The 13,593-nt window shown below is 42.7% G+C and overlaps 1 protein-coding gene across 3 annotated transcripts in view; it reads left to right on the forward strand.

Moving 5' to 3' along the window:
- LOC121002302 (ATP-binding cassette sub-family B member 5-like) overlaps positions 1-11,463 on the forward strand; it is a 1,125,761-nt gene extending 1,114,298 nt beyond the window's left edge. For 2 of the 3 annotated variants that reach the window (XM_040433698.1, XM_040433699.1), the window contains exons 24-28: positions 2,801-2,957; positions 5,393-5,590; positions 9,109-9,315; positions 10,569-10,715; positions 10,841-11,463. In XM_040433698.1, coding sequence (XP_040289632.1) covers positions 2,801-2,957; positions 5,393-5,590; positions 9,109-9,315; positions 10,569-10,715; positions 10,841-11,038 — 907 coding nt within the window. In that variant the 3' untranslated portion in view covers positions 11,039-11,463. The remainder of the gene's footprint in view (positions 1-2,800; positions 2,958-5,392; positions 5,591-9,108; positions 9,316-10,568; positions 10,716-10,840) is intronic. The other variant, XM_040433700.1, reaches the window with a different exon arrangement.
- Positions 11,464-13,593: the final 2,130 nt, after the last annotated feature.

Below are 13,593 nucleotides of genomic sequence, written 5' to 3' on the forward strand. Positions count from 1 at the left end.
TAATCCTAGGAACTTCTTGTCCTGGCGTTGGAGTACCTCAAGCTCTAGCTTCAGCTTGGATGAAGGCAATGCAAGCCCAGGAGGGGACAAGCAACCATGTAGACTTCAGAGGCAGGGCCTCTGGGCCTAGCAGAGCAGGTAGTGCTCTGCTAGACAGCACACAACCTCTCCCTAAGGAGGGTGGACTAGACAAGACACTCACTTCTAACTAACTAACTCCTCCCTCTCTAGAGAGGGCTGGAAAGGATCAAGGAGGCTCCTTGACAGGGAAGCTAATACTGCCAATGTTGCCGCCATCTGCTGGTAGACCAGGCAATTATATGAACATAACCAGTTTCAGAAATAAATATGCACATTATTAGGCGATGACATAAAATACATTAGTAGTTATACATTAGCACATAGGAGACGGTAGCAAGGTGCCAAAAAGAAGTGTTAATGGCACTACGGGACATTACATTTCTCTTTGCTTCCTTGTGTGTCAACACCTGCATAATTATACGGTTTTTGAACAAATAGCCCACATTTATAGGTTAATATGTTGCTGGCATTGTGTAGGGCAAGCTGTGATTGGCACTGTATTAGGGCACACTGTGGTTAGCATCATTGGGGCGTATTTCTTCCAAAAGGATACAGCAGCTTATTATAAGGAATAGGGATGAGCAAACCAAACTGTTCGGGTTCGTACCGAATTTTGTGAGTTTGGGTACCCGGACCTGAACCCGGACTTTTCCACTGAAGTCCGGGTTTGGGGTTCAGGCAATTTATGAATAACTTTATTATTTCCCGGTTATATTGGAAAATAACATAATACTTAAGACGAAAAGGCATTCCATTTTGCATTCCGTCATAATAGAAGTCTATGGGAACATTACGGATTTGATATGCTGCCCATAGACTTCTATTATGACGGAATGCAAAATGGAATAGGTCTCCCTTTTGCATTCGGTCTTAAAGGGAACCTGTCACTAGTTTTATGGTGTTCTAACTAAGGCCTCTTTCACACTTGCGTTGTCCGGATCCGGCGTGTACTCCATTTGCCGGAATTACACGCCGGATCCGGAAAAACGCAAGTGTACTGAAAGCATTTGAAGACGGAACCGTCTTCCAAATGCGTTCAGTGTTACTATGGCACCCAGGAAGCTATTAAAGTCCTGGTTGCCATAGTAGGAGCGGGGAGCGGGGGAGCGGTATACTTACAGTCCGTGCGGCTCCCGGGGCGCTCCAGAATGACGTCAGAGCGCCCCATGCGCATGGATGACGTGATCCATGTGATCACATGATCCATGCGCTTGGGGCGCCCTGACGTCACTCTGGAGCGCCCGGGGAGCCGCACGGACGGTAAGTACACTGCTCCCCCGCTCCCCGCTACACTTTACCATGGCTGCCAGGACTTTAGCGTCCCGGCAGCCATGGTAACCACTCTGAAAAAGCTAAATGTCGGCTCCGGCAATGCGCCGAAACGACGTTTAGCTTAAGGCCGGATCCGGATCAATGCCTTTCAATGGGCATTAATTCCGGATCCGGCCTTGCGGCAAGTGTTCCGGATTTTTGGCCGGAGCAAAAAGCGCAGCATGCTGCGGTATTTTCTCCGGCCAAAAAACGTTCCGTTCCGGAACTGAAGACATCCTGATGCATCCTGAACGGATTTCTCTCCATTCAGAATGCATTAGGATAATCCTGATCAGGATTCTTCCGGCATAGAGCCCCGACGACGGAACTCTATGCCGGAAGACAAGAACGCAAGTGTGAAAGAGCCCTAAGGGCAACATAAATAAGTGACTGATTCTCTTAGCAAAATGCTGGGTCACTTTCTTTAATTGACCCAGTCAATCTGCCAACATCTTGTATTAAAAAGCTCTAGCTGATAATGATGAGTCCTGAATATTTATGAGCTCCTGACTCTCCCCGCCTACCGGCTGCTGATTGACAGTTTTTTCCATATGAACCAGCAGCAGGTGGGCAGGGGAGTGGCTATATCTCTGAATTTAAAAAAAGCTGGACTCACTGACATCACGCTGGACTCAAATCAGCTCATTAGCATGCGGCATGTGGCATCTTTGTGTGTATATTATGAGGTAACCATCTGTCACACCAGTAAGTGAATACATCTAAGGTACTTTTTAGTAGTTAATGATTGTATATAATTAGTTAGATTATAATCAAATATCTACATGACAGGTTCCCTTTAAGTATTATGTTAATTTTCCGATATAACCATGATATAACAGAAAATAATAAAGTGACGTTCAGGTCCCCTTTGACTTAAATGGGGTTTGGGTTCGGGTTCAAGTTCGGGTCCTGAATACGAACTTTGACCTGAAGTTCGGCCGAACCCAGCGAACCCAAACTTCCACAGATTCGCTCATCACTAATAAGGAATATAACCTTATGTTTTTATGAAATCTTATAAAGTGCAGTTTCTAATATTACATTTTAACTTTGTAAAACCCAGCGCCTTTTAAGTAAAGCAAAACTTTTCAATACTTCTTCATGGCGTCCTCCAGCCTTCACGTTTTTGCGCTATGTAGCACTTTATCAGAGCCTGTGGGCCTGGGGCTGTGATAAAGCGCTGCATAGTGCGAAATGTGTAGACTGGAGGACGCCATGAATAAGTTTTTAGTCTTTATGTATTAAAAGTTATGTTTTCATAGAAGGCGCTGGATTTTACATTTTTTTTAGTTTTTGCTCTGAAAGCATTTCCCACCCGAGATCTGGGGAGTGATCCGTGCTGCCACAACTACGTGACCACATCATTAGTGGACTCTGGGTGAGCTGTGCAAACTTTTTTCTATTTTAGGGTGTTTTCTTGCCTGGCGTATGGAGCTCTTACTGTAGGACAAACATTATCCTTTGCTCCTGATTATGCAAAAGCCAAATCTGCAGCTTCCCATTTGTTTCAATTATTCTACTCTGAACCATCTATAGACAGCTACAGCAAGGATGGACTGAAACCAGTAAGTCAATCTCTTTCAGCAGGTGGGGTGTAACCTATGTTGTTTGGCATGTTGGTTTTTCTCACTGTATATGTTGTGCATGTTGACATTCTCTAATAATTTACTATAATATACTCCTAATGCTAAGCCCTATAGTTCCTAACCCTAAGGGTTCATTTACACGACCATAAGTGTTCCATGCCCGTACTGTGGACAGCAAATTGCAGTCTGCAATGCACTGGCACCAGCCGTGTGCATTCCGTGGTGTGGATGCAGACCCAATTGACTTGACTGGGTCTGCGATCCACAAGATATGGCAAAAGATAGGACATATCCTATCTTTTGCGTAACAGAGGCATGGATCAGAAGCCCTCGGAAGCCTCGGGTCCGTGCCTCCGCACTATATCTCGCGGATCGCAGACCCATTCAGGTCAATGCAATTTTCAGTCCGCAGCACGGGCACGGAGCACTTTGGGTCATGTGAATGGACCCTAATTGGTTACAGGGCTACTCTGAGGACAAATAACCCAACCAGACAGTACTGACTTTCTCTAGTCCTAATGACCCCTACGTGCTTCATTATGCAATTCATCAAGGGGAAAAGTAGACAAAAAGGAGAAACTACTGATCAGGAAGACAGTAACACATGTCTGAGTAGCAGTATGGTCTGATAGCATATCTGTATAGCACTCTGAGTACATCAGAACAATGAACTGTATTTAAGCACCAGAACCCACCCCAAGAGTTATGTCTCCTCAGGACAATAGCTAGCAAGGTAACCATTAGGTATAGAACAGCCCCCTGTACAAATGTCAATGTATTGGGCCAAAAGAGACTTTACAGGCTGTCTGAAAGTGAAGTTGTGGGCTGATGCCAGCATAACCAAAGTGACACTAAGTAGTGTCCTTGATACACTCAACTGTTATATATCCAAAACGAAATAAAGATTGAAAGAGGATAAGCCACACATAGTATGATAAAGAGCGAGTCTCAGAGTCAGCACCATACATGCAGTACACATGGCAGAAGTATGCTTTGACACACTCACGGAAACCCCCTGGCAGTGTTTCTTAGCACAGGCGGAGTTCTGTGATGGAGTGGTGAAGGAAGAAGAAATAAGTCTCCTTATTTGTATATCCTCTTCCCTCTTTCCTTACCAGGTCCCTCCACCACAGGAAGATCATAACCAAGCTGGTAGTGGATTGTAAACCCCTAGATGGTATATGCAGATCCCTTCTGTCAGTGATACTACAGGGAAATTGTGGCAGGAAGGGAGAGAAGAGAAAGATATTAGTGATGACTGTCATTAGTCTTTTTTTGTATTCAGTCTGTGTGCACTGGGACAAGCTAGGCAGCACCCTGTCTACATGTAACTTTGGGACACTAGCTGTCACTATTGCATATTATATGAGGGCTTACAGCAAGAAACAGGAGAAATGCGTAGCTGAAGCCACATGGTGTGATAGAGGAGGCTGCTGTAAAAATCAGTTATCCGGGCAGGATATGATGGTTGTGATACACAGGGATGGTAAGGAGGTATGCAGCAGGGATTCTGGACTGGCTTTGTTAAAGTAAGAGTGAGTACTGCCACTGTAGACTGAGATCTAGTGCTGTGCTGCTTAAACGGGTTGGCCCTATCCCTAGGATATTCCACTAATGTCTGATAGGTGCGGGTTCCACCTCTGGGACCTGCACCAATCTCTAGAACAGAGCCCACAAAGTGTAGACTATGCAAGTGTGGCTGCCCTCTATTCATTTCTATGGGAGTGGAAATAAATTGCCACGCAGTGGGCTCGGCTACTTTCAGAAGTCCCATAGAAATGAATGGGAAGTGCCCCGCACAAGCGCAGCCACCTCTCCATTCACCTCTATGAGGCTCATGGAAATAGCCAAGTCAGCAATATGGAGTAGATGCTCGACAATTTTCACCACCGGTCTGGTCTCCTTCACTTTGGGGGCTTGTTCTGGAGATAAGTGTGGGTCCTAGAGGTGAAACCACTCCTATCAGATATTGGTGGCATATCTTAGCAATATGCCCCCAGTGTATGAGATGCATGGGCCCATCCTTAAAATGCTTATTGCGGTTACAGCCACATGAACTTGACTGTGAGGTGAATGAATATCCCCTCCACTCCTGACATGAGAAGACATTGTATGCCTCTTAAAGTAAAAGACCAATACTCAACACTGTGTTCCACTTGCACAAAATTTGGCCAGGGTGTGGAAGGCTGCCTTATGAAGCGGACACACATTTGAGCTTCATGTTCACAGTAACCACTAAGGACCAGGCCTAGTTGCATAACCATTAAGCCTGTCTCTACTTGGAGCAAGTCTTTGAGTTTGTTGCATTTACAACATGTGTTGCCTAAACGTTCCTGCACTATATATAGATATATACGTTAAAGAGGATCTTTCCAATATTGGATTATAACTTTTTTTATAATATCTACAAATAGGAAAAATATGAAGGAAATTCAGAATTATCCAAAGTGACCTTCAATTATCCATCTCGTCCAGATGTGCCTGTTCTGAAAGCACTATCGGTTGCAATATCAAGAGGAGAAACAGTGGCATTTGTAGGTAGCAGTGGATGTGGAAAAAGCACCTCTATTCAGCTTCTCCAGAGATTCTATGATCCATCCCAAGGAGCAGTGGTAAGACCTCAAACATTATAATAATGTATAGGAGAAATGCAGTAAAAAATAATTTGCTGATATGTCATAGATGATCTGCACAGATGATATAACAAAATGATCTGGTATGAGGGGGAGAGTCAGAAGGCTCCTATACACGTTAGATAGTTTACTAGTCAGCCAAAATCACTGTGGTTGGCCAACATACATGAAAATAGTGTGATGAACAGGCTATTTATTGCTTTCATTTTTCCCAATATGATACTGTGGGTCATTGAGGGACGCAGTGCCCCAAAGCCACAGTTTTCACGCCACTTTTTGGGTGCAAAGGCCATGGTAAATTTCCTTTAAAGTGTATTAGGCCTCTTTTTCAGTTTTCCGCAGGGGTGCAATGCGTGACGTGAACGCATAGCACCAGCTCAGAATCCTGACCCATTCATTTCAATGTGTCTGTGCACATGAGAGGTTTTTTTCACGCATCAGTTCTGCGTTGAGTAAAAAACGCAGCATGTTCTATATTCTGCGTTTTTCACGCAGCCCTGGCCCTATAGAAGTGAATAGGGCTTCAGTGAAAAACGCATTGTATCTGCCGTGGCCAGTAACGGGTTGTTAAAATTTTCTTAGTATTTGTTGTGACGCCAATTGCAGCGTGCGCAGGGTACTGTCACAGGGCCCTCCCAAGGTGTTATAACGCACGTCCAAGGTTAGGAATGCCAGAGTGGTGTAATGTCTCTGTATGGTGGTGATAATGGTGTCAATGGTGTCTCCTACCTGGGTACGGCTGGACTCCTGGCTCACTAGCAATAAATTGAGTGTAGTGCTAGTAGGAGTAATGGAGGGATTTTGCAGCAGAAATTGAGATCCAGACCTTTGGTAAAGTTCAAACTTGTCTTTACTGATTGTAACTTTCATCCAAGCAAGATACAGCTTTAGTCTTTGTTCCCAAAAGGCATTGGCAATGTTTGGCAGGAATTTATCTTTGGCTCCATCAACCTGGAGCTTGCAGGAAAGGACATCTGCTTTGTAGCTCTATACTGTGGCAGGAATTTGGCTTCTGGACTCTCTATCTTCTGCTGTATGGGGACTAACTAACTGAGGAGGAATATGGCTTCTCCTGGGTCTCTGGACTTTACTCACAGTTATCTTCTCAGGGTATGCTTTCTTCCTGGAACTGGAGTTTGTCTGTTTGCTTCATCCAGCTGAGGCTGCAGGGCTCAGGCTGGGGATGGGGATCAGTGTCTCAGCCGAGACAAGATCCTGGCTTTCTTCTCTATCTCAGGGAGCTCCTACGCGCACACCCTACCCCTAGCAGAAGGTGGGCTACACTCCTTCTAACTTCCTTCTCTTCCCATGCTGCAGGATGTGGGCACAGCCCACTCTGCTCACAGAGGGGGAGCTAGTCTGGAACAAACTATTCCAGCTTAGATGTACTAAATTGAACCTAAGTCCTTGCTAACACATTGCTGCCACCTGCTGGTGAACATGGAAATTGCAACAATATACTTTTAACATGGTTTATAATGCACAATTGTGAAGACAATGTAAAATCACATCAGATGACAAGGTAAAGGCTCTTAACAGATTGTAGCAGGGTAGAAGAGTTTCTTAACACAACTCTGGGGTGTTACACATCCGCAAGCAAGTGCGGATGCGATGCGTTTTTCACTGATGGTTGCTAAGAGATGTTGTTTGTAAACCTTCAGTTTTTTATCACGCGTGAAAAAAACGCATCAAAACGCATTAAACCAGCGTGGAAAAAAATGAACAACTGAACGCAATAGCAGACAAAACTGACTGAACTTGCTTGCAAAATGTTGTGAGTTTCACTGAACGCACCCTGAACGCATCCAGAGAAAATCCGTCATGCTCGTGTGAAAGAGGCCTTAGAGAAATACAGTACAGACCAAAATTTTGGACACACCTTCTCATTCAAAGAGTTTTCTTTATTTTCATGACTATGAAGGCATCAAAACTATTGATGTTCTATCCTTAGGATAAGTCATAAATATCAAATCAGTGGGAGTCCAACTCCTGGCACTCCTGCATATCAACTATTGGAAGAGACAGTGGCACACAGTCGAGTGCCATGGTCTCTTCCAAGGTCAGTGATGTCACGTTCCTTGGTTTAAAAAAAACGAAAACGCAAAAATGAAAAACCTTCTGGGGTGAAGGGGTTGATTACCCAATGAACCCCTTTAAACTTCATTACATTTCTATGTTTAAGTAACATTGAGAAGAAATTGGTCATCAACTTTTTGCTGTTTTCTATTCTTTTCATTTTGTACATTGTACAGAAAATATTTTGCAGCTGCTGTTGATGGATCCTATATGACCTTTTATATATGTCTTCAGGGGATTATCATCATTAATCTATATATATATATATATATATATATATATATACAGTACAGACCAAAAGTTTGGACACACCTTCTCATTCAAAGAGTTTTCTTTATTTTCATGACTATGAAGGCATCAAAACTATGAATTAACACATGTGGAATTATATACATAACAAACAAGTGTGAAACAACTGAAAATATGTCATATTCTAGGTTCTTCAAAGTAGCCAGCTTTTGCTTTGATTACTGCTTTGCACACTCTTGGCATTCTCTTGATGAGCTTCAAGAGGTAGTCCCCTGAAATGGTCTTCCAACAGTCTTGAAGGAGTTCCCAGAGATGCTTAGCACTTGTTGGCCCTTTTTGCATTCACTCTGCGGTCCAGCTCACCCAAAACCATCTCGATTGGGTTCAGGTCCGGTGACTGTGGAGGCCAGGTCATCTGGCGCAGCACCCCATCACTCTCCTTCATGGTCAAATAGCCCTTACTTTCAACGTTTTCCCAATTTTTCAGCTGACTGACCATCATTTCTTAAAGTAATGATGGCCACTCTTTTTCTTTACTTAGCTGCTTTTTTCTTGCCATAATACAAATTCTAACAGTCTATTCAGTAGGACTATCAGCTGTGTATCCACCTGACTTCTCCTCAACGCCACTGATGGTCCCAAGTTCCCAACCCTATTTATAAGGCAAGAAATCCCACTTATTAAACTTGACAGGGCACACCTGTGAAGTGAAAACCATTTCAGGGGACTACCTCTTGAAGCTCATCAAGAGAATGCCAAGAGTGTGCAAAGCAGTAATCAAAGCAAAAGGTGGCTACTTTGAAGAACCTAGAATATTACTTTTTTTCCGTTGTTTTACACTTGTTTGTTATGTATATAATTCCACATGTGTTAATTCATAGTTTTGATGCATTCAGTGTGAATCTACAATTTTCATAGTCATTAAAAAAAAAAAAAAAACTCTTTGAATGAGAAGGTGTGTCCAAACTTTTGGTCTGTACTGTACATAACTTTTTACTATATAATGATTACATTTTCATAACATTGGACCGTCACCTGAACTGTTATATAAGTGTGGCCATAGAGAAACATGTTTTCATAGGGAAAAAAACCTTTACTTTAATAAAAAGGCGTGCTCATATTAGTCTTAACTTTTTCTATCAAATCTTGAAATGTCAATGTTTTGTTTTCAGCTGTTTGACAAAGAAGAAGCCAATAATTTGAATGTTCAATGGTTAAGAAATCAGATAGGAATTGTGTCCCAGGAGCCAGTGCTGTTTGACCGCAGTATTGCTGAAAACATTGCCTATGGGGACAACACTCGTGAAGTGCCTAGGGAGGAGATAGAACAAGCTGCAAAGGCTGCAAACATTCACTCCTTCATAGAACAGCTGCCAGAGGTAAATCTTATCTGATTAGAATGACATTACAGAACGCATACGCATACTCACGTAGTCCAGGTTATGTCTTACAGTCAGTATTTGGTTTATATTTTGCATCAGTAATTGTAAGCCAAAACCAGGAGTGGGTCCAAAATAGAGATGTAATAGAAATATTTGCATCTCTTCTGTGTTTGGACTCACTCCTGCTTTTGGCTTACAAATACTGGTGCAAAATACTGACTGTGTAAAAGATGCCTTACCTGGTAAGGAGGATCCGCAATGTCTGGATGAGCAGGCCTGGAGCTGACTAGACAAGTGGTGCTAGTGCAGCAGGGCAGGAGCACTGATAGAGTAGAAGTGGGAACCTACCAGATCTAGAAAGGTAGTTGATTTGCAAAGCTGATGATTTGGTATTGTAGCTGTGCAATGATGAAGCTGAAAAAAGCTGTAGTAGTGCTGTGAAATGCTAATTTGTGGATATGCAGTGATAAAGCAGAACTGAAATACACTTGAAGTAGCAGGGCTGTAATAGTGCTGCACAAAGCTGAGTTGTATATGTGCAACAATGAAACAGAATTGAACACAGAGTAGAACAGCTGTAGTAGTGCTGTGAAATGCTGATTTTTGTACATACAGTGATAGAGCAGGGATGAAATACACTTGGAGTAGGAGAGCTGTAATAGTGCTGCACAAAGCTGCACAGAGCTGCATTAGCAAGTCAAATGTAACTTATAACTGAGTAGCAACAGTAGCAAGTCCAAACAAGCAGGAAGGCAAACAATAATCAAGCGAGTGCCTCCTCTGCCATGGTATCCTGGAAAACAGGGGCTCCAGAGCAAAAGGAGGGGCCATGTGCAGTGCTGGAATCTGGAACAGTAACAACCTACTATGGGGAAGTGCAAGGGAACATAACCTGCACTTATCTAGATAAATAATGTTTATTTGAAATGCTTTCCCATACTGCCCTGAGTCCTGAGACTGACCCCCTTTAAAGGGTAGCTCCTGTTATATTATTCGGTGCTTGAAGCAGTGACATGGATCATGGTCAAAGGACCATCATATATTCTGGACCACACAAAGTTCCTATAGTTTTTGAGAGGCAAATTTCTATTTTTGGGCATACAGAAAATGTTGTAACAGGAATTTACATTGCAATGTGCTAATTTTTTTTATATAATAGTATAAGACTCACATAATAGTATAATACAAGTACCCGATGCCTTATTGTGCTGTTAAGATGTTGTTTCTCACATGTACCATTCATCTTTCAGAAATATAACACATCAGTTGGAGGTAAAGGAACTCAACTGTCTGGAGGTCAAAAGCAGAGAATCGCTATTGCCCGGGCCCTGATACGTTCTCCAAAAGTTCTTCTGCTTGATGAAGCCACCTCAGCACTGGACAATGAAAGTGAAAAGGTGAGAATAAAACATCATTTGTATTACAATGTTCTTGCATGCCTCATTACCCAACATTAACAGGATATAGTCTATTCTACTTATTCTGGTCAAACTTGAATTTGATCTTTTTCTGTCATGGTCAGGTTGTACAACAAGCCCTAGATCAAGCACGGAAGGGAAGGACTTGCATCATGATTGCTCATAGACTGTCCACAGTCCAGAATGCAGATCTCATTGTCGTAATGAAAAACGGAAGGGTAATAGAAAAGGGAACTCACCAACAGCTTCTGGCAAACCGAGGGGAGTATTATGAACTTGTGAATGCACAGACTATAACCTAATCTGAGATAAGTGGATGGTGACATCTGGATATAAAATCAGCTGCATACTATGGTGGTGTGGAGAGTCAAGTCTAGCAGTCACGACTGAGACACTGCTGCTGAATACAAGACCATAAAGAAGTGCAAACAGCATAAAGAGGACAAACTGTTGAGTCATACAAATCCCAGCTTGGGTTTAAGTCTTTTTAAGAATGCTGTGCCCCAACTTAGACTCAACAGTTCAACCTTTATTGATGGAAATGGTCAATAAGTGTGTCTATACACGTAAATGAGGATCATTATAAGTAGGGCAGTCAAGTTCTCTGCCTTTATAAATAAGTATGAAGAGATACCTCTTGAAACTTGAGCATGCTACTGTTACTTTCTATACAAAGGCAGGAGTAAGGATGAATGATGATCAATAGATAGATAGATAGATAGATAGATCAATAGATAGATATATAGATAGATAATAGATAGATAGATAGATAGATAGATAGATAGATAGATAGATAGATAGATCAAGCCATCGATAGATGATAAATAAATAGAAATGATATATGCAAATAATTATTTTTAATAAACAAATAGAAATGATTTTCGGTTTTCTTTGATATCCACTCATCAGTAATATAAGCTGGAAAAAATGTGCTATATGAGATGCTTGCTTAATTACATTTAAATTAAATGTTCTCTTTTAAAAACCATTTTAAGCTTGCTATTCCCTGCATAGACTAAGTTCTGTTATACATTTCTGATTGTCTTTGGCTGCCTTTAGTGGGAGCTTAGGAGTGTGACTGCATTTTGTTTTATTGGCAAGTTCAGTATACAGTCTAAACTGTATGCAATCATTTCCTAAAATTTCCCTACCAATGCCTGCAGGCAGCCAGAATTTTCTTTTTCTAATCGTAAAGATGGCGTAAGCTTAGACAGGCTGTGTAGACCTGCACCACATGTATCACAGGGGCTCAGGCTGGATGATAAATCTGGTGCGGGGATAGACACTTCTCTGACTCTACGATAACTATTGTTTGACTTACTTTAAGGCACAGTTTTAAGGCAGAATTTTTGCGCAATTTTGCTGCAAAATAGCGCATCTTAGGCCACACCCCTTTCACGTTTCGCTCCATCCCTTTCTTATAAGCACCACGCCTTCGTCGAGCATGTCATAAAAAAGTTTATAAACCCTTTATGCGCCAAATTGTGTTACTTTATAGACAGATTTTTAGTGCAGACACATTAGTAAATCTGGGCCTCTGTGTCTTGACTGAGGATTTGGAGCACTGAATCGAGTATGGAGATTTGAACAAAACAAAGATATACTTAGGTAAATGAATCCTTTTTAATATTAAAAAATGGTGCTCATTGGACATTTTCTTCACACCTCCACTGAAACCTAGACGCTTTACACCAACAGGTCTTCCTTTATCAGGGATTATGTATGCTGTAATTCTACAAAAGGATGGCCTAAGTCAGTGGTGGGCAAACTTTTTTGTCAACTGAGCCAAATATCGCCAAAACCACGATTGAAATTTCTTTCGAGAGCCACATTTTTAAAACCTAAAATATTGTGTCAACAGTACCAGTGAGGACTATTAGGGCTCATGCACACGACCGTGTGCCCGCCGTTGCCATATTGAAGGCCGCATACGGCGGGTCAGCAATACACGGGCACTGGCCGTGTGCAGCCCGCATCAAGGACCCATTCACTTCAATGAGTCCAGGATCCGGGATATGAGTGCTACAGAGTGCTTCCGTGGTGCTTCGGGCTGTGCCTCCGCACCGCAAAAAGGTAGCGCATGCACTACTTTTTTGCGGTGCGGAGGCACAGCCAGAAGCACCACGGAGCACACTGTAGCACTCATATCCCGGATCCTGGACCCATTGAAGTGAATGGGTCCATGATGCGGGCTGCACACGGCCGTGTGCAGCCCGCATCATGGACCCATTCACTTCAGCATGCGCTACTTTTTTGCGGTGCGGGCAGTCGGATGCGGATCGCGAACCCCATTCAAGTGAATGGGTCCGCGATCATCATGCAGCTGCCCCATTGTCTGTGTCCGTGCATTGCGGACCGCAGCACAGGCACGGCGCCCTTACATTCGTGGGCATGAGCCCAGAGTGTGTTTTTACATACTTTTATATGTACTTTCTTTTATTTGGATCTTGATTATTATTTCATTTTATCTTTATCATTTTTTACTTTTATTAAACTTGTCTGCAGATGTGGATGTAATGTGGATGACGGACTTATGGGGGATATCTGTGGATGAGGCACTTATGGGGGATATCTGTGGATGAGGCACTTATGGGGGATATCTGTGCATGACGCACTTATGGGGGATATCTGTGCATGACGCACTTATGGGGGATATCTGTGGATGACGCACTTATGGGGGATATCTGTGGATGACGCACTTATGGGGGATATCTGTGGATGACGCACTTATGGGGGATATCTGTGGATGACACATATATAGCATAAGATGCTATATATGTGCCCTCCACAGATATCCCCCATAAGTGCCCTCTACAGATATCCCCCATAAGTGCCCTCCAGTAAGTAAAGTAATGTA

This window comes from Bufo bufo, chromosome 5 (genome assembly GCF_905171765.1).
Source record: "Bufo bufo chromosome 5, aBufBuf1.1, whole genome shotgun sequence".
NCBI classification, from domain to species: domain Eukaryota; kingdom Metazoa; phylum Chordata; class Amphibia; order Anura; family Bufonidae; genus Bufo; species Bufo bufo.